This window comes from Trematomus bernacchii, unplaced genomic scaffold (assembly GCF_902827165.1).
Source record: "Trematomus bernacchii unplaced genomic scaffold, fTreBer1.1, whole genome shotgun sequence".
Lineage (NCBI taxonomy): Eukaryota > Metazoa > Chordata > Actinopteri > Perciformes > Nototheniidae > Trematomus > Trematomus bernacchii.
The window spans coordinates 12,558,151-12,577,571 of record NW_022988043.1 but is presented as its reverse complement, the minus strand read 5'-3'; the positions used below and the strand labels follow the sequence as shown (position 1 = coordinate 12,577,571).

Sequence of the window (19,421 nt, the reverse complement as noted above, 5' to 3'; positions counted from 1 at the left end):
AACCTTTTTGTATTTGAATGATTCTGAGATGAAATTGACCTAAGTAGACCCTGGCTGAACTCCAAAATAAGTTTCTGTTTTATCTTTTTGGCTCCATCTCCACATTAGGCCATATTTCAAAAGGTCCAGCCAAATTTAAAATGTTGTAACATGCTATCAGTGAATTTGTTCATTTCCCAATGACTTCTCTTGTTCTGTGATGTAAAAGTGTAACTGACACATGTCTTTCCTGCATTAAAGTCATGCAGCATGATTTAGTATATTACAGCAGTACAACTACGTATGTCAATTGAACACTTTGTATTCTTTGGATTTGAGACCAACCTAGAGTGTATTATAGCAACTCGGTACCACTTTACAATAAGACTACCCTTATAAAGGGTTTACGAATAGTTTGTAATTAATTAATTAGGTTGTGAACACTTTATAAATCAATAATAAGCTTTTATAAGACATGAGATAAACAGGGCAACTGTGACCGGTTGCTTGCCAAATAGTGAGCCCACATTTATCTGTACTGCTAAGCCTTATATTGACTTAGCTTACTTAATCTTCTTCATCAGCCAGCATTCTTGGTATCTGTTGTTCACTGAGTTGATTATCCCCCTTCCATCTTGATGTTTCTTGGCATTGCTTATGACCATTTATGAATGAGTTACTAACATTTATAACTGCCAAAAGGGAGCCTTATTGTAAAGTGTAAAACACATTCCCATGTATTAATGAGTTACTACCATTTATAATTGGTAAAAGGGAGCCTTATTGTAAAGTGTGAAACACATTACCATCTATTGATGAGTCACTAACATTGATAACTACTGAAAGGGTGCGTTGTTTTTAAGTTTAATACACATGTCCATTTATGAATGAGTTATAACATTCACGCTGACCTAATACACATTTTTCACATGAAGTAAGATGCAACAGAACCAAGCAAAACATTTTATTCACACATGAAGAAAATCAGGACTCAAAATAATGTTTAGTATGACTGATACACATATTTAAACATAAAAGCTTTTCTTTTATGTTGAGGTCTACTACTTCTTGTTGAGGTCTACTAGAATATATTTATATTGTGCAATTTTCCAAACTCACATTGGTTTCTCATACAGCATCTCTGTAAACTACGTGTATTCACTGAATTTCACTCTCTGCCTTTAACGGCTCGTTGTAGCTCCAATAGCTAGCCCCCACCCTCCCTGTGAGCACAGTGTGCTCTGATTGGTCGGGACGTTGTGAATCGCGCTGAGCTCCGTGGAGGTGTTGTTTCCTTGTTAGCGATACACAGCCAAACACAGCCATACTCATCCTGAGCACACACAAAGTCACAGCCGAAGTAAAAACAATAAGTGTGGCTTGATATTGAGTAAGAAAAAGTTTGATAAACGCTGTGAGAATGGGTCTGCAGAGAGAATTTTGCCGCGATCCCAACTGTCTGTTATCAGCCTGCACAGGGAGGAGAAATCAGCTGAGCTGCCTACTCCCTGCACGCAGATGTGTGTGTGTGAGGAAGTCCGTGGATTGGTCAATTTGGACCAATCAGCGGGGGCTTAACGTAACGGCTCCGCAGACGTAACGTAACGGCTCCACGGATTGGTCCATTTCGTTCCGGGTACGGCTTGACATCATGCCGTACCCGGAACGAAATGGAAGAATCAAATGGACAATGACGTATCTCCAACGAGGCGTTTTGGGGAGGTATTTTCTGTGTTAGAGTTTTACTCGCTACAGGGTGTACTTTGAGGGTTTGTGACTCTGCACACCGTTTACATGCATAAAAACCTTCATAACACACAAGGGGACGGGTAATAACCGGAAAAGCATGACATGGGCCCTTTAACATTAATTAACGTTAGCTGACTAAAAACATAAGCAACACATAAATGAAGTACTCAAATTTCACTTGCCGTGTCTGTTTTAAACGCGGAGCGAGTCACAATAGTACGATATAAGCATGAAGAATAGTCCACAAGGCACCAGCACAACAAACACGGCAGAGTTCAAGTAATGTTCCCCGGATGAGCTGAACAGGCAGAGCCCCTGTAGCATCACGGAGCTGCTAGCAGAGCAGAAAGCTAACAGCAGCAGTCACTGGACAGACCTGTCACTCAATGTCGCCACGCCCTAATTTATGCATAACTTTAAGGCTTAATATAACTAATTATAAATGGTAGTAACTCATTAATAAATGGTGATTTGTTTAACACTTTACAATAACAATTTGTACCAATTATAATGGTTGTAACTCATTAATAAATGGGAATGTGTTTTACACTTTACAAGGCTCCCTTTTGGCAGTTACAAATGTTAGTAACTCATAAATAAATGGTCATAAAGAGATGCCAAGAAACATCAAGATGGAAGGGGGGAATCAACTCAGTGAACAACAGATACCAAGGATGTTGGCTGATGAAGAAGACGAAGTAAGCTAGGTAGCCAACATAAGGCTTAGTCATCTTGCCAAATAGTGAGCCTGTGTTGATGTATGTTCTATGTTAGAACTGGTTTATAAATGATTCTTAATGATTAATAAAGTGTTTACAACCTAATTATAAACCATTTATGAATCCTTTATAAGGGTAGTCTTATTGTAAAGTGGTACCAACAACTCTCTTTCAACTGGTTTATCTTTTTCAGTGGGGACATGATCTAAATAAGCCGAGAAGGCCTTGTATATAGTTATTATACGATCATGACAAATAATTAACTTAATTGAAAGATCAAAAGTTCCATGAGAGCATATATAGTATACCCTAACTGTTACCACCGATTTAAACTGAAAATGTCAGATCAAGGAAAGGTACTTGTGAGAAATTACCAGGAGAAATCTGCCTTTTAGTTTCTAACAGAAAACAAGTTGTGTGATAACTTAATGATCTCAAGATAATGGCATTACAAAAACATTATAATGGCATGCAAGGAAGTTATTCACTCCTGTATTAAAACTACATGTATGCTTTTTTACGTTGATATTTTTTACAAGATTAGCATTAAATGGAAGGGAGTTTTATAAAACACATTGGATCAAGAAAGCTCCAATGCTTCATGATACAAATTCTAACATGGTAATCCATTGAATTAAACTTGTTTGCACTGATGCACTACTTGAAAGTGTTTAGGACCCTAATCCAAAACCCTATACAGTTGACAGATGATGTCCAGTAGATGGCGTACACGGTACACAACAAACATGTGTGTGGGTATGGACCAGGCGTCAATTAGACGCCTGCAGCTAGTCCAGAACGCAGCTGCGCGTCTTCTCACTGGCCATAAAATGCGTGACCACATCACCCCAATTCTGGCCTCATTGCACTGGCTTCCAATTAGGTTCCGAATTGATTTTAAACTCCTTTTATTTGTTTTTAAAGCACTAAATGGGCTGGCTCCGCCCGGTTTATAGCTGAACTCCTCCATCGCTACACCCCAGCCAGAGCTTTAAGGTCGGCTGACCAGCTGCTGCTGATAGTGCCCAAGACCAGGCTCAAAACCCGAGGTCACCGACACCGAGCCTTCGCAGCAGCTGGCCCTAGGCTCTGGAACACTCTGCCCCTCCATGTGAGGTCGGCCCAGACCCTAGGGTTTTTTAAATATACACTAAAGACTCACTTCTTCTCCCTGGCCTTCTAGTTAGAGCGGATTAGCCTACGACTCCTGACATTTCCCTGTGTTTGATTTTTATATTTGCTGTTGTAATTTATTGTCTTCTGTTTGCTATCGCAGTAAAGTGATTGTATCCATTTGCATGTAGGCTACAGCACTTTGGCTCGACCAAAAATCGTTTTTAAAATGTGCTATATAAAACTTGATTTGATTTGATTTGAGTCTGTGGATAAGACTTGAAATTAAAACTTTTGTTCTGTGTTTAGAGGAATATTGTAAGTTTGACACCATAATAAAAACAAATAATAAAAACAATAGCCAATACAAAACAATAAATTAAGTTATTGTCTAACAATGCAGACCTGCACAGGTGATACCATACCCACCTGCAACACCTAACACAACAAAACATTCTGCTAAAACATTTTTATGAATTGTTAAAATTTGAGACTCCCCAAAATGTCTTTCAGACTTTTTGTATTGGACGTTTTTCTCTATGGTACATCCATGAGTACATCCATGGGTTCATCACATGATTTAATCGTGTCCTGACGTCATCACCCTTCACGGAAGTCAGCGCTGGCGACGGTGGCGGCCTCTTCAGCCTAGCAGCAGGAAGAGGATGTTCGCTTCCAGTGAAAGAATAATATCACCTGATTATAAGCCTTAATAACAGAACAAACAGCCGTGGAGTTTTCTGCTGAGTCTGCCGGGATCTACACAGCGGATTTCCCCCCCTTGAGCCGGCCTCTGTGAGTCTGAAGCAGGGCGCTGGATAAAATGTCCCTGTTCCAGTCAGCACTGGATTTCCTAGCCGGGCCCGGAGCGTCCGGACTGGCAGGCCGGGACCAGAATGACTTCGTGGGACAGGTCGTTGAGCTCGGTGACATGAAGCTGAGGATCAAGAGGGTGATCGCTGAAGGTGAGACGGTGTGAGACAACGAGAAATGTTGATAACGTCGGTCGCTGCTAGGCATGCTAAGTAGCTGAACGAGCTAACAGGCTAGCAGTGACATATTTCTACTGGTAGTCAATGACAATAGCGTTTGCACCTGCAGAGCTATGAGTCACCATGTAAACACCAGTTGATAATGTGGCTTCGATCGTTCTAAAAGCATTACTACATTTCAAGATTGTGATACATAGAAAACCTGAAGTTTCAGGTTGCATGGTGCGTAAACGTAGCATTTATCTCCGCTGGGCTTCAAATCATGATAATTTCTGCAGCAACAGCATAGCTGCATTTTACTTGTCCACCAACTCCCAACCCACAGATTGCTACAGAGCCCAAACCGTATCATCTTCCTTGGTTAAAATACATTTTAACCCACAAGAAAGAACATAGTATAGTAGAAAGATATGAAGTAAACATAGAAATGATGGCAATGTTATTACCAAATCTCTTACTTTTTGAAACAGTGAAAACACTTCTGCAGAGCTCTGCTGGATTCCTCTAAGGGAGATAATGGCTGAGTGCATGTACTTTTTGATCAAATGTGTTCTTTAACTGTGTCCCATCATCCTATTCTGCAAAATGATATGGGTCCACTATTACTGCGACATTAGATCACAACTAGAGAATGCAATTCCTGAAGAAATTGCTAGTGGGAATGCTTTATGCTGAAAAGCTGACGCTAAACTGCTATGCTGAAATGTAATGTGTAAGAAGAAAGTGAAGAATTTAGATTGAAATGATACATGAACACTGGGGGCTTGAATGTGTGATGAGAGAAGAAAAGAAAGTAAAAAGGCTTGGAAAAGCAGCAGAATATTTGAACTGTAAACTTTTGAACTAACTTGATGGTGAATGATCTGTCGCCATGCCAATGGCATTTGATGACATCCAATAATACGCTTAGATGCGTTGATGGCTGCATCGTTACCAAACCTGTGAAGTTTTGGGCCGTTTGGAGCATTTTCACTGAAGTTATGAGAACCGTGTTTCATGATGAGCATTGTGTTGCCATGGCAACGACATTTGAAGAAATCTCAAAACTGTCACGGCTGGACTGTTAGCACACATGTGAAGTTTGAGCATTTTTGAACATTTTCATAGGAGTTATAGCGACATCGTCTTTTATGGCGAGGGATGTGTTTCCATGGAAACGGCATATGATGACACCCCATAATTGACGTAGAGATGTTGAGGGCTGGACCGTTAACCATTATCTGTAGTCTGGTGCTGTTTTGACCCTTTTCATAGGCGTTACGACAACATCGTGTTTTATGGCGAGTGATGCGTTTCCATGGAAACGGCATATGGTGAGATTTCAGATTTGACGTAGAGCTGTTGAGGCATGGAGAGGTGATATACAGGTGAAGATTGTGGGACGACCGGACCGTGTCCATTGGAGCTACAGCGACATCGTGTTTTATGGCGAGGGATGCGTTTCCATGGCAACAGCCTATGGTGAGATGTCAGATTTGGCGTAAAGCTGTTGAGGCATGGACCGATGATATACAAGCGAAGTTTGGGGGACGATCAGACCGTGTCCATTTGAGTTACAGTGACATCGTGTTTTATGGCGAGGGATGTGTTTCCATGGAAACGGCATATGATGACACCCCATAATTGACGTAGAGCTGTTGAGGGCAGGACCATTAACCATTATCTGAAATCTGCTGCTCTGAGCATGTCAGTTGGAGTTATGACATCATCGTGTTCCATGACACAGGTGTTTATATTTGAGCTAACGACGTGTCCAGAGATCAAAAGTTTCCATTTCCATTGTTCTGAATGAGAGATAAACCTCTTGCATGTGAACGTTTTGTTGAAGAATCGTAACAGATATCAGTGAAATTTCAACGCGTGAAGCATGTCAAGGAACTTGAGCATCTGAAGAGTACTTTTTGTGTACTTTCGGGTTAATAATGTGGCCTTTTTGGCAGATTAACTAAAGGTGTGCGGCTGCTGTGGTGGGGAAAGATGAGGCTGAACTTACAATGGGGTTTAATGGAGACATGTTGACAGTTTTTGTCACTTCATGCCCTCAAGAGGCATTTTGTTTAATTATTTTGCTTAATTTTTTTTAATTTTTCAAGCTACGAGATGTTTTCCTACGTTTCTCATGAAAAATGATGTCTCAGGAATGTAGGGTTTGGGAATTATGGCAGGTTGAAAAGAAAATATGAAGGCAAAATTAAATCTGTCCTCCACTCTAGCTGTGACATCACGCACTCTAAAATCTGAAGAAGGCCTCTTTACCAAGGTCTGAACAATGTTTAATATCTCTAAAAGTACGAATCAGATTTAAAAGTTGTGTTACACGAATAATGTCAGAAAGATGTGTAACATTTTAAAGTTGGAATGAGGTTTCTGAGTGAAAGTATGAAGGAACAGTTAGCAGTTGAAGTTGCATGAAGATTGTTGAAGTCTGAAGAGTTTTCCATTGACTTTCATGTTAAAAATGTGATGAATTATGGGATGTATCTCTGAAATTATGAAAGTTATGAATGAGAAAAGTAATAGCCATCGATTCCCGACCGAGCTGAACGTTTTGATGTTTGAACGGAGTTTCTGCGATGTGGAATGTGGGAGAAGAAGAGGTGCAAAATAACCCGGCGGAATAATACATAATTTTGTGCGTAGCATAACAGATAGTGGGAATGCTGTATCAGCATTCCCACTAAATTAGGTGTCTGAGTTTGAATCTTTAGAATCAACCTGTATTTGTTTGTCTGCAACAACTCTGGTTACAAGGCACGTGTAACCCAGAGATCAGGCTCCTTCCCTTCTGGCAGGGAACAGGGATTCTTGCTCTCATTGTGAAGTTGCACGACATTCTTACTACACTATCATGCATCTTGAGTTCCTTGCATAGAGGTAGAGCCGACTGTCATTGTGGAATGTAGACCTTTATGTTGGGTGTACTATGTAAAAACAAACTTGTTTAATCAAATGTAAATGCAAACTGTAAATGATCTAACCAGGAATGCATTTCACAGAAAATCTGTTTAACATGCAGTGAGATGAGTTAGTTCCATAAATAAGTAAGTCATTGTCCAGTGTCAACAGTTTTCAGCATGGTCAAACCATTAGGTCAGAGTTGAAGCAATCCATGTTGTTAAGTTTATTCATTATTATGTAATTCAACACAAGCCTGCCAAAAAAACATAACCAAAATTAGCCCTCTCTAATTTAAATGTGCCTTTAACAACTCTTAAAAAGTCTAAATGATTCCCTTATACTAACTGTTGACTAGTCGCATCATGTAGTCGGTGGAAGAACGGCAACAACAAGGTTTCCATAGAAAATAACGGCAAGTCTCTTTGTTGTGTCATTTGAAAAAGTACAAGCTCTGTTCACTTTAACTTGCTGACTAATTCTGACCGATTGCTTCAGGACCCTAAGTGTAAGGAAACCAGTGTTTCTCCGGCAGACAAAGTACCCACTTCCATGTCCTCTTTGTGCAACCCTCTGACTCACTCATAGGTATTCAGTCCCTACAGCATTTTAAATAGATATACTGTATGTAGAAAACAATGTTTTCTTTAATATATAGTTATGCATATGCTAATAAAAACATAAAGGTATATCTGGAGAAAAATAAAACTAACTGGGCTGCAAAAACAATCAACAAGTTGATTTTTAAAAGTCTTTAAATTGTCAGTATCTTGTGTGAATTGCCGATCCCAAAACTCAACTTACAATTAAGAAGCCACAATTAATGCTTTCCATTTTTGCTTGATAAAATAATGACTTAAAATGGTTGCCTGTTTCAGCATTATTTGATCAAAAGTATATTCAAGGTGTTGTGATCAGCCATGACAGTTGAACAGAGGTTAGACGATTCACATCTGCCCTCTGCCCTTTTCAAACTCCCTTTCTGCTCTTTGAAAGGTGTCTCTGTTGTGTTTCCTCAACCAGATCTTTGGTGAGAGAATACAATGGATGGCTATAACAAGCTCATCCTATTTTCTTAGGGCCAACACTAGTTTGTCTGTCAATTGATGTGTTGCTTGTTGCAAAAAGTCATCACACAAGTGGTGGTTGTCATCTTGTTTGAGCTCATTCTTTTGAATTCTCTCAATGAATATATCCACCTGAATGAACAGTTTGTTTGGGAGCAGTGGCCCTTAGCCTTCCATTTGGCCTTCATGCCCTCATCTGAGCAGGTGAAACTGTAGACACGTCTCTTTGTTAAGAACCAGAGTGGAAATACTGTGTTTCATTCCTTACTATCTATTCCTCTAATAATTTTCCCAAACCACAAAGGTATTGTCATAGCAAGATTTAATCAATTCTGGTATGATGGAGTAGGATTTTTACCCTCATTCGTAATTAGAGCAAAGAAAATGGAGCATTTCAGATTTCAGCCCTTTTGGCAGAGAAAGACAGAGGAAGCCATGTGATCCCCAAAAGGGGCGTCTGTGAATCCTCACTGCAAAGCATGGCACATTCATGTTGCTGTAATGGACAGTAAATTGTGTTTTTTGATAGCCAATTGTTGCTGTGTGTACAAAGGTAAAGTGTGTGTTTTAAGCGTAGGGCATGGACTCAAAAATGCAATAACTCCAGTGTTTTGCTTTCATGTTTTCCTTTCATGTCACAAGTGTCAGTGACCATAGGGTGGTTGGTCTGAATCCCTGGTGAGGTTAAAACAATTAGGACTACTTCTCCTGAGCAAAAAAGGTTTAAAGATTAGGATCCTGAGTGTGATCATTCAAGATTTTTCGGAGCAAAGCAAGGCTGGTTGTTGATTTACTCATCACTATGGTAACCTACCCCTGGCGGCAGTGGCTCAGTCTGTAGGGACTTGGTCTTGGAACCGAAGGGTCGCCGGTTCACGTCCCGATCGGACCAAAAAAAAAGATGGAGTGAGCTGGTAGCTGGAGAGGTGCCAGTTCACCTCCAAGGCCACTGCCGAGGTGCCCTTGGCCTTGAGCAAGGCACCTAACCTCGAAACTGCTCCCTTGGCGCCGGGTACCTGGCAGCCTCTCTGCTCTGCCACCTCTCCTATCTGCATGTGGTTGTGTGTGTGTGCATGTATATCCTCTGTGTTTGTGCATGTATATCCTCCCCTGTGTGTGTAATGTGTGTAAACACAACAGAGTGGGGAAAGACATTTCCCTGTGAGGGATTAATAAAGTATATCTGCTTCTTCTTTTCTTCTTCTTTGTTTGGACTGCTTAATACATGGACATACAAAGATGGACCCACTTGATGGAAAAAGTTAGGAAATGAAAGGTTCTTGTCCACTTGCCACAGTGGCTTTTAAATGAATATAACATTTTGAGTTATCACGAAAAATAAATTGAAACTACACTGGCAGGGCCCATTTTAATTAACTTGGCTTTCAGAGGAACTGATTGTTCATCAATTATGTTGTAATTGGAGCAATGTGCTGCTGTTCTATTAAAAACTCTGTCTCTTATCTCCCATATATTTTATTATTACTGCAGCGTTGCCCACATTGTCACCAGTTCAGGTTTTTCAGCTACACCCTCAGTTAATGGGCGTATATTCAGCAAGAGATTAGCAGTGGCCCAACACTTTGAGGAGTGAGATTGTGTTGTTCTTGAGCAAGGCACCTAATCCCCCTTTTCTCCAATGTTGCTGCTCAGTGGCCAGCAGATAAGACTGTGGTTACACTTGGCAGCCTGCAGGCATTAACGTTTAAGAGTGCATGTAAAGCATGGTTTAAAAAATCAGCGCTGGGAAATGTTCCTTTATTTGTTTATTTTTGCTTTTTAATAACTGCCCTAAGTGACAGAGCAGTGACATGTATACAAATATACCAAGTGTGAAGCCTTTGTTTCAATGAATAGTACTACTTTTGAACCAAACAGCCGGTCATCAATTAAGCCGATTGCACGTACAACAATCAGAGCAAATTACAAAAACTGCAAAAATGTATTACAGCTCTTCCTGCGCTGAACAATTGACGATTATGCATAATTTCGGAGCTCAAGAGTGCATGTGCTATTCACATAAATGTAAACAAAATAACAACCTGGGTGCTCTCTGTTTTTTCTCAGGTGGATTTGCCTTTGTGTATGAAGCCCAGGACATGAGCAGTGGGAAAGACTATGCCCTCAAGGTAAGACACAGGTGGACTCACTGAGGACATTCTACCTGCTGCTTGATACATGTGGAGCCACTCTCCCTTTGTGCGTGTTCTTTCTTTCATTCATTCATTCACTTGTACGAGGCATGGCAATGGCATGGCATGGCAAATAATGATACATTGGACTCTGTCCACATAAACATTCTTATTCTCAAATACATTGTATGCAGTGAATTGTACCTACTTGTAGTAAATATCAATCAGTGCTAAGACTGCTTATGTGTATGTTCTGTGTTACCTTTATGACTGGACTTAAACATCCAACTGGACATTACCCTTTACAGTAAAACAGTACGAATATACATTAAGACACTACTTCTCTATGTATGTTGTTGATAATATTGCTCAATAGACATACCCTTAACTAAGTCCACTTAGGGTCCTGTCCTTAGAAAAAGAGAGAATGAAAGAAGAACGAACAAAAGAAAGAAAGAATGAATGAATTATGGAACAGTTTGGATTTTGTTGGGACCATCTGCTTCATGTTTTAATATTCTGTCCATGTTGATTGTGTACTCGTGCATTTATCAACTGCGTATACTCTCTTCTGTGTAATGCTGCTGAAAGGTCAAGATGCTGTTAGTTTTGTGTTTACGTTCAGCAATTGCCTGTCAACATTTGTAATGCAGGACAACAAAATGATAACTACATGATTGAGGAAAGCAATGTGATACATTATGGCCATGTTCAGGTTCTGCTTGCTTGCTAACTTCCTTTTTAGGTTTCTTTCTACTGGGTCTAAACCCAGACTGAATTGTGTAAGTGTCCATTGAACTCCACACTCCACATAATCAGCAGGAGCAGTCGATCGGTTATCCTGTTTGACTTGGCAAACACCAGTCTTCTCTCATGTTCAAAGCAAATACTGTATAGGCGGTTTATTGATTGTATATGTAGGGACAGTCATGTTTGCCGTCTCTCTTTGAAAGATGATGTCTCACTTGGTCGCAGAATAACAACAACCCACTGTTCTCTGTTTGTGTGCTTTTGTTACAGAGGCTGCTGTCCAATGAGGAAGAGAAGAACAAGGAAATCATACAGGAAGTCTGCTTCATGGTATCCTTAATCATTTCCACACCATGATAAAAATACTTGTTCTTTTCTTCTGATCAGTGTTCTGAGTACGTGACAAAGGCAACTCTAACCCATTCATTTACAAGATTGTGGAATGTTTGTCCAGCGTAGTAAACTGTCATTATTGGATTATTTGTAGTTTACAGGCAACACCACACATTGTCAGAATGCTCAATGCTCGCACTAATACATATTTACAGTGTTTAGTTTCATAATAGCATTGTGGTTTGACAAAGAAGACCGTTAAGTTACTTTTGTGAATGTTTCTTGAAGCACTCCAGTCTGTTTCTTGTGTTAGGTGGTGTGACGAGCAGGACAGAAACTAAATACATTTGAAGGCTTTTATTTACAAATGTGGTTTTCAGTGGTTGTCAAAATCATTTAAAGATATGTTTCTGCATCTAAATGTCAAATCACTGAAGCATCCACTGTATTGTAATGTTTCAGGAGAAGTTTTATTTCGTAGAGGTTTTCTTTTTTTAAATGACATAACTAACAGATTGGAACTGTAACTGTTTTGTCGAGCAGCTAAAAATGCTCGGACATCACTTATACTGCGGTGTGGTTTCAAGATGTATAGCACATTGTGGATTGGGTTCCTCTTACCATTCCCACATTGTGTATTCAGATCCTGACTATTTGCATAATGTTTAATGCCTCATGCTGATGAGGCAGAATAAGAGTCTGAAGCCAACAATAAATTCTTCCTATCACCCAACCGTAATCTCTTCCTGCTGTCACTGTGTTAACAGCAAGCTACAGAACTGTTTTACTGTCTGTGCTTGGCTCTCTATCAGTGGGTGGCAGACTTGGAATAATTAAGTTAGTGATCACAATAATGATTCATCTCACTAAGTCACTTATATCATATAAAAAACACCCTCCAAAGTGTTTGTTAGATTCAACAAGCCACAGGTGAACTGAACGCTGCTCCCATCTTCAGAAGATGTTCAGTATTTTGTATTTGAGAATCCAAAGTAATGTTTAAACTGTACGCTCCTTGACCTGCTGGCTCTGTAGAAAAAGCTGTCGGGTCATCCCAACATGGTTCAGTTCTGCTCCGCTGCCTCCATCAGTAAGGAGGAGTCGGACACCGGACAGGCGGAGTTCTTGATCCTCACTGAGCTGTGTAAAGGTAACTGCACACATTATCTCACTGCTTTCTACTTTGTTTTCTACTTCTATCTTTGTTTACTTCTTTACAACTGCAACAGTACTTATTCATTCATCAAACCAAATGAGATATCCCGATCGTTCAGCTATTTCAAGAAAAAATACAACTGAGAATACATTTTTCATGAAAGATAAGTTAGCTAAAGGAAATACATTTGGAATCGGAAGGTAAAAACTGAAATTGTAACCAGCCAGGAAATTTGCAACCAGTGCATCTCTACTGATTAGTCAGAAGTCGCTCTAACCGAAAAGGCAGTCGTGATGAAACAATTTCCTGTCAGCGATATTTCAACTTCCTGCTCTACTCTGTGAGCAGAGGGGCCTGTTAAGAGTCCGAGGGAGATTAAAGGACAATGCTAACCCCAGCCTCAGCCTGTCCCCCTGCTGCCATCTGGCACGAGATACAGAAGATCTGCTGAAGTACGTCCAGACTACAGAGCAGCTCTTTCCCTCAGGCTGTGAGCCTTCTTAACTCATCCTCCACTGGAACACAAACACTTATTTTTTAACTGTTTTTATTATGTAGCAGAATGGAACTAACTGCATGGTGTTGTCCAATAGGAATATATTATACTTGTACTTCCTTTGTGTTTACCCTGGCTCTTCATTTATGACACATTTGTTTGAACACTTTTGAGTGATTAATCATTGCATTTGGTGCATTTCTTCATTATTTGATAATATTTTATAACATAATTCAATACTTTTATCTGTGTCATATTTTCCAAATGATTTAAAACATTTAAAATCCACAGAGATAAAGAGGCATCTGTGGAGTGAGGAGTCTTACTGTATGGCTCTTCATTCATGTATCTGTGTTATATCTCCCCCCCCCCCCCCTCAGGTCAGCTGGTGGACTTTATAAAGCGGGTGGAGCAGAGGGCTCCCATGTCATGTGACACTGTGCTGAAGATCTTCTACCAGTCGTGCCGCGCCGTGCAGCACATGCACAAACAGAAGCCTCCCATCACACACAGAGACCTCAAGGTTTGTACTGAGTGAATGATGACGTCTCCATAACATGCAGCAGCAACAGGATTGAGTGAAATGAATGGAACAATACATTTTGTCATATGACTGAGATTGAACCATATCCCACTGTAATCTAAAGCACAACAAATACTTGTACTATAAATAAGTGGCTTCCACATTACTAATTGTTTATTACATGTGTACTAATGGACATTCCAACCCTCTGCTGACTTGATTTGTTGCAGATTGAGAACCTCTTGATTAGTAACCAGGGCACCATCAAGCTGTGTGACTTTGGCAGCGCCACCACAGTGTCTCATTACCCCGACTACAGCTGGTCGGCCCAGAAGAGGTCCATGGTGGAGGACGAGGTACACACACAAGCACACACACTCTCTCAATAATCTATATAATACAGTTTTTACATACAGTACATCCTCTCACATAATAGGTCATTTCATATCTCTTTAAACATATCGCAAGACGTAGCAGAAGTTGTTGTCACAAAGGTCAAGATTTGTTGCTATATCAATTTGCTCAAACTCTGATACTTCTAGTATATTTGTTTTTAATAAAAAAAGAAAATGTAATCGATTTAAAATAAAATAAAAGGTGTTTTGTAATGCATGTTTCCAGAATGAAGTCTCACACTACATAAGCATTCTATTTGAGGCACTAGTTTTAATTTGTCATTTTTTTAAGACAAAAGGAACTGCCAGTTTTCTTAGACTGCATAATAAATACTCTAAATGTCCCTAAAAGAGTTATTTCAATCAATCAATCAATGTTTATTTATATAGCCCAATATCTCAAATGTTACATTTGTCTCAGTGGACTTCACAGTTTGTACAGAATATCAGTATGACAATACGACACCCTCTGTCCTTAGACCCTCACATCGTACAAGGAAAAACTTCCAGAGAAAACCCACAGTTTAAAGGGGAAAATGGGAGAAACCTCAGGGAGAGCAACAGAGGAGGGATCCCTCTCCCAGCACGGACAGACGTGCAATAGATGCCGTGTGTAAATCGAAGAGATAATACATTTGACAGCATAGGTAGACCAAATGTTTGGAAATGCATGTGTCTATAATAAGAAGATGAATCCACGAGGATGTCAACAATCCTGTGGGAGCTATCAGCCATTCAATTATTTCTTTAATTGAATGGGGAAAAACACATACAGACGTTTCAAGATTCAAGGCTTTATTGTCATATGCACAGTAGCTACAGTGTAGATATGGCAATGAAAAGCTGAATTCCCAGGCTCCTCCAACAATGCAACATGCAAAGGACATAACACAGATAAAACCAATACAAATAGTGCAAAAAAGGATCAGTGACAATACTGACGTCATGGTGTCGAACTAAAACCAGAAACGTTTGATTTAATTAACAGCTAGAGGTCCAGGAAGCACAGATCAACCATGATTATATTTATACCGTAATCACACGACACACAGGAGCTTTGACACAGATGACCTCAGTGTGCAGGACCCCAGGGATCCTGGTTCCTAAATGTAATAAGCTGCACGTCAATCTGGCACCAGTTTTCAGGCTCCATTTTAGGATGGAATATCTGAGGCGGGCATGTGTTTATTTGAGTTCAAATAATGTCTTTCTCAAAAGCATGCCCAGCGTGTGGGAACAAATAACTGTCATTTTAATTTAAAAAAAAGAAGAAGAAGAATTAAGTCCCAAGGTTCTCTAAAAAAGTTGCATACATGAACGTCATTTAAAGATTCACCAAACAAGCCTGATACTTGGATCTATTACAAGACCCATGGTTGTGGAAAACGTGTTTGTTTGTTTATTTTATTTTATTTTTCTATTTGTTTGTAGATCACAAGGAACACCACTCCAGCGTACCGAACGCCAGAGATGATCGATCTCTACTCCAACTTCCCCATCAATGACAAGCAGGACATCTGGGTCAGAGCTTTTTCCCTTTTCTTTCCCCCAATGTCACAGCTAATCCAAGACCATTTGTAGTTAATATGTTACTCTTGCTACAGCAGAGCTTTAGAGGAGAGATTGTGCGTGAAGGCAAGATGAGCTAAGATTAGAACATCACATTTTCTAATTGGTAGTTATTACGTGAAAGTGTAAAAAAAAAAAAAAACCTTGATATTTTAGTCACACAACAGAAAGAGTTCTACAGAGCCTGTTGAATCTTTTTATGTAGGGTCAACAGACATCCTTCCTACTAAAGTGAATTAGTCTTCTGACATTGAATTGTGTAAATGACTTTCTCGTGACAGTTTTATGATTTTGTTTTTTCTGTGCAATAAAAACGTTGGCTTGAGAGTTTATTGTTCTCTCATTCCCACTCTCCTCTACAGGCCCTAGGGTGCATCCTCTACCTGTTGTGTTTTAAGCAGCACCCGTTCGAGGAGGGGGCCAAGCTGCAAATCGTCAACGGGAAATACTCCATCCCTCAGAACGACGTCAAGTACACTGTGTATCACAACCTCATACGTATGTACTTCTTTGTGTTTGCTAGTTTCTGCCTGTCCGTTATTCTTCCATCTAGCTATTTCCCTCCACACTTTTTGCCTTCAAATCAAAGTTACCGCATGTCAAAATGACTGTCACCTTTTACCAAAGAAATGTGTTTAGAATTGCACCTTTTAAACATAACGTTCATTTGACTCGGCATAAAGAGATATGCCATGACATGTAAAATAATGGCAGTATCATTAGCTAATCTAATCAAGTTAAACAGCGCCACCTGCTGGGAAATGTAAACCTGCAAATAGTGGCACAAACAAATGCACAACATATAACCTCTATATTTAAATAGTACATTTTTTATCATTTTGATTATTCATGCTGATTGCTGTGCATATGATACATGTTTTTTTAATTAATCATACAATTAAAATGGTCATTTGGGCTGTTACAATATCAGACTTTCATTACACAATCATTAAGCCTAAAATAATAACAGTATTTTTTAATAAATAAAAAAATAAGTCTATCAGTCAAATTACATTTTGTTGAATTTATTTCTTTACACAAAAAAACAAGTGAAGTCTGTGACCATTTAACAGTATCTGGATTATTTACACAATTATTAAATCTGTTATATCGATTGGATGTCAGTATTACATGTTTTCATCAAAGATGTAAAGGATATAACTGTTCAGGGCCTTGCTTTCTTTATGCCTCTGCATCTTTTTGTCATCGTCATTGTTGGATCTCTTCAGATATTTAACTGTAATTTATGTTTCACTCTCCCCCTCTCCCCTTCTCCCCCTCTCCTCCTTCAGGTTCCATGTTGAAGGTGAACCCAGAGGAGCGCCTGTCCATCACAGAGCTGGTCAACCAGCTCCAGGAGATAGCTGCAGCACGAAACGTCAACCCCAAGTCCCCCATTACAGAGGTAGGGGTGCGCATGGTTGTGTTCTGTGCAGTTTTAATAATACAAAATAATACTGCAGCACCAGGCTCCATAAGTGATGCAACAGCAAAACTCTTTCTCTCGTAGACAGGCTATCTCTAGTTTATACTCTGTCATTGTTGGTGGTACTTTTCAAACCCCTTCTTTGATGTTATGGTCTTTAGGTCTAACATTTACAAATCATTTCAAGTATCCAGGCAGTTTCCAATGATGCCTAAAATGCATTTGTTTTCCTTGTCTCAAACTGTCTACAGTGGCTTCTGCTTCAGTTTTCAGTAGGCGATAAACAAGTTTATTGGCAGAGAAATGGGGGCATATCCTCTTTGTCCGCCAGCCTGAGAAGAGGCTATTGATGGGCCAACCCAACGCACAATTGTCAGCGTTCAAGTTGGTGTTGTGGTTACACTTACTCAGTCTCACATGCAACCCACACACACACACACACACACCGCACAACACACAACACACAACACACAACACACACAGAGGCAGGCTCAAAGGAGTCTGTATTCTCTTTCCCAGGCTCCTCTCTTCCCAGCTGGCATGGCCCAAAGAGACAGAGAGGTGGAAAATGGGTCAAACTGAAATAAAAACATGCAGTGATTCCAACACTTTAGTAGTAAAGCACATTTCAAGTTGGAAGCTTAACTGTTAAGGCAGAAATCTGTTTTTGTATTTTATTTTATCTATCACCCAAACTAGCTGATTCATTATCATCAGATTTCAAATTTGAACCAAGGCTTGGGAACAGCAAAACATTTTACTTTGCATAGTCGCTGGGCATCAGAAACTAAGAAGCCTCTAACGCTTCTTAACACAAATCCTGGTACTTATCACCAAATCTGCATCCACTGCGATTTAAGTGTATGAAAAGCTCATTTCAATGTCAAATGTCATAAGGTTTACAGGAATTCCTCTTTATTCCTACAACCTCCTAATGTGCACTTGACCAATTCTACAGCTGAGCCAGTGAATGTATCCTATGATAAGTATAAATAAAAAAACAAATGTTCCTGTCTTTCAGTACTGCAGACACTAGCTTTTTCCTTCTTATTCTAATATTGTGCCATTGCTCAAAACAAATTGTTAATCTTAAATTATTTTGTATTGCAACCAATTTCATACCAAACTGAATCCTAATATGTCTGGTGAATGTGGCAGAGTGAAGGCAGATCTTGTGTTTGCTGATCTGATCAGGGTTTAAAGGGGGTTTCCCTGTTGGAGATAAGGAGATTATAATCCTCCACCTTCTCTTCCTCCTCTTCCTCTCTCTGCTGCTTCTCGGCACACACATAAAAAGAGGCAGACTGAGATGGAGCAGAGAGGAAGGAGAGCAGAACACTTTTGAAGGAAGCAGCACAGATGGAAGTGAAATAGTGAGAGGGAAAGACAGAGACACCCCTGAGGGGAAGAGAGACGCAGAGGCTGACTGACTGTCTCAACGCAGTCTTAGACCCTCCAGTTCTCATCCAAAAAATATTTCACTTTGCACGTCTGATACAAACTATGTGTTTATGATTGTGTTACTTTTTGGGATTCTTTTGAAACCGGGATTTGTTTTATTTAGAGAAAAGACCTGTTGCTTTACACTCTATTGAGTCTCTTTTTCTGTTCCTCTATTTGAGGTCACCTGACTCTGTTTTTCTATCGAGGACTATTTTTACCTTTGCTCAAATGTATTTTGGCATTTGGTGTTGTATCCATTTTTAAGGATGACATGTTTTTGCATCAGTTTGGAACATCTTAGGCAAAATTGTAGGTTGCCAGTTTTTTGCACCTCATTTTGTTTGACTAACTTGTGACAATGATGAGTGCGTACTATTGTTGGCGTCCGGTGTTTGACGGCTATGAATGTCTGCAGCTGCTGGAGCAGAACGGAGGCTTTGGAAACAACGGAGCCCAGCCGCCCATGCAGATCCAGAACGTCCACAACAATGCAGGTGAGGGTTTGTTTTGATGACTATAATATACTGTACTCAGGGTTATGTTTGTTTAAAGTTTTAACAGTTGAAGTAATGAGGGCGAAAAACGATCTGAAAACAAAGCAATAGTGTTAGGGTCATGTTTCTAAAAAGCACAATGTAAAAACTCATTGATTTGCTGAAGGACAACTTATCCAAACATATGATA

General features: G+C 39.8%; 1 protein-coding gene across 2 annotated transcripts in view; it reads left to right on the top strand.

Moving 5' to 3' along the window:
• The first annotated feature begins 4,183 nt into the window (after window positions 1–4,183).
• gak (cyclin G associated kinase) overlaps window positions 4,184–19,421 on the top strand; it is a 31,214-nt gene continuing 15,976 nt past the window's right edge. For both annotated transcript variants that reach the window (XM_034117802.1, XM_034117801.1), the window contains exons 1-10: window positions 4,184–4,525; window positions 10,582–10,643; window positions 11,667–11,726; window positions 12,765–12,879; window positions 13,762–13,904; window positions 14,135–14,260; window positions 15,731–15,820; window positions 16,231–16,366; window positions 17,161–17,273; window positions 19,153–19,231. In XM_034117802.1, the coding sequence (XP_033973693.1) occupies window positions 4,384–4,525; window positions 10,582–10,643; window positions 11,667–11,726; window positions 12,765–12,879; window positions 13,762–13,904; window positions 14,135–14,260; window positions 15,731–15,820; window positions 16,231–16,366; window positions 17,161–17,273; window positions 19,153–19,231 (1,066 nt within the window). In that variant the 5' untranslated portion in view covers window positions 4,184–4,383. The remainder of the gene's footprint in view (window positions 4,526–10,581; window positions 10,644–11,666; window positions 11,727–12,764; window positions 12,880–13,761; window positions 13,905–14,134; window positions 14,261–15,730; window positions 15,821–16,230; window positions 16,367–17,160; window positions 17,274–19,152; window positions 19,232–19,421) is intronic.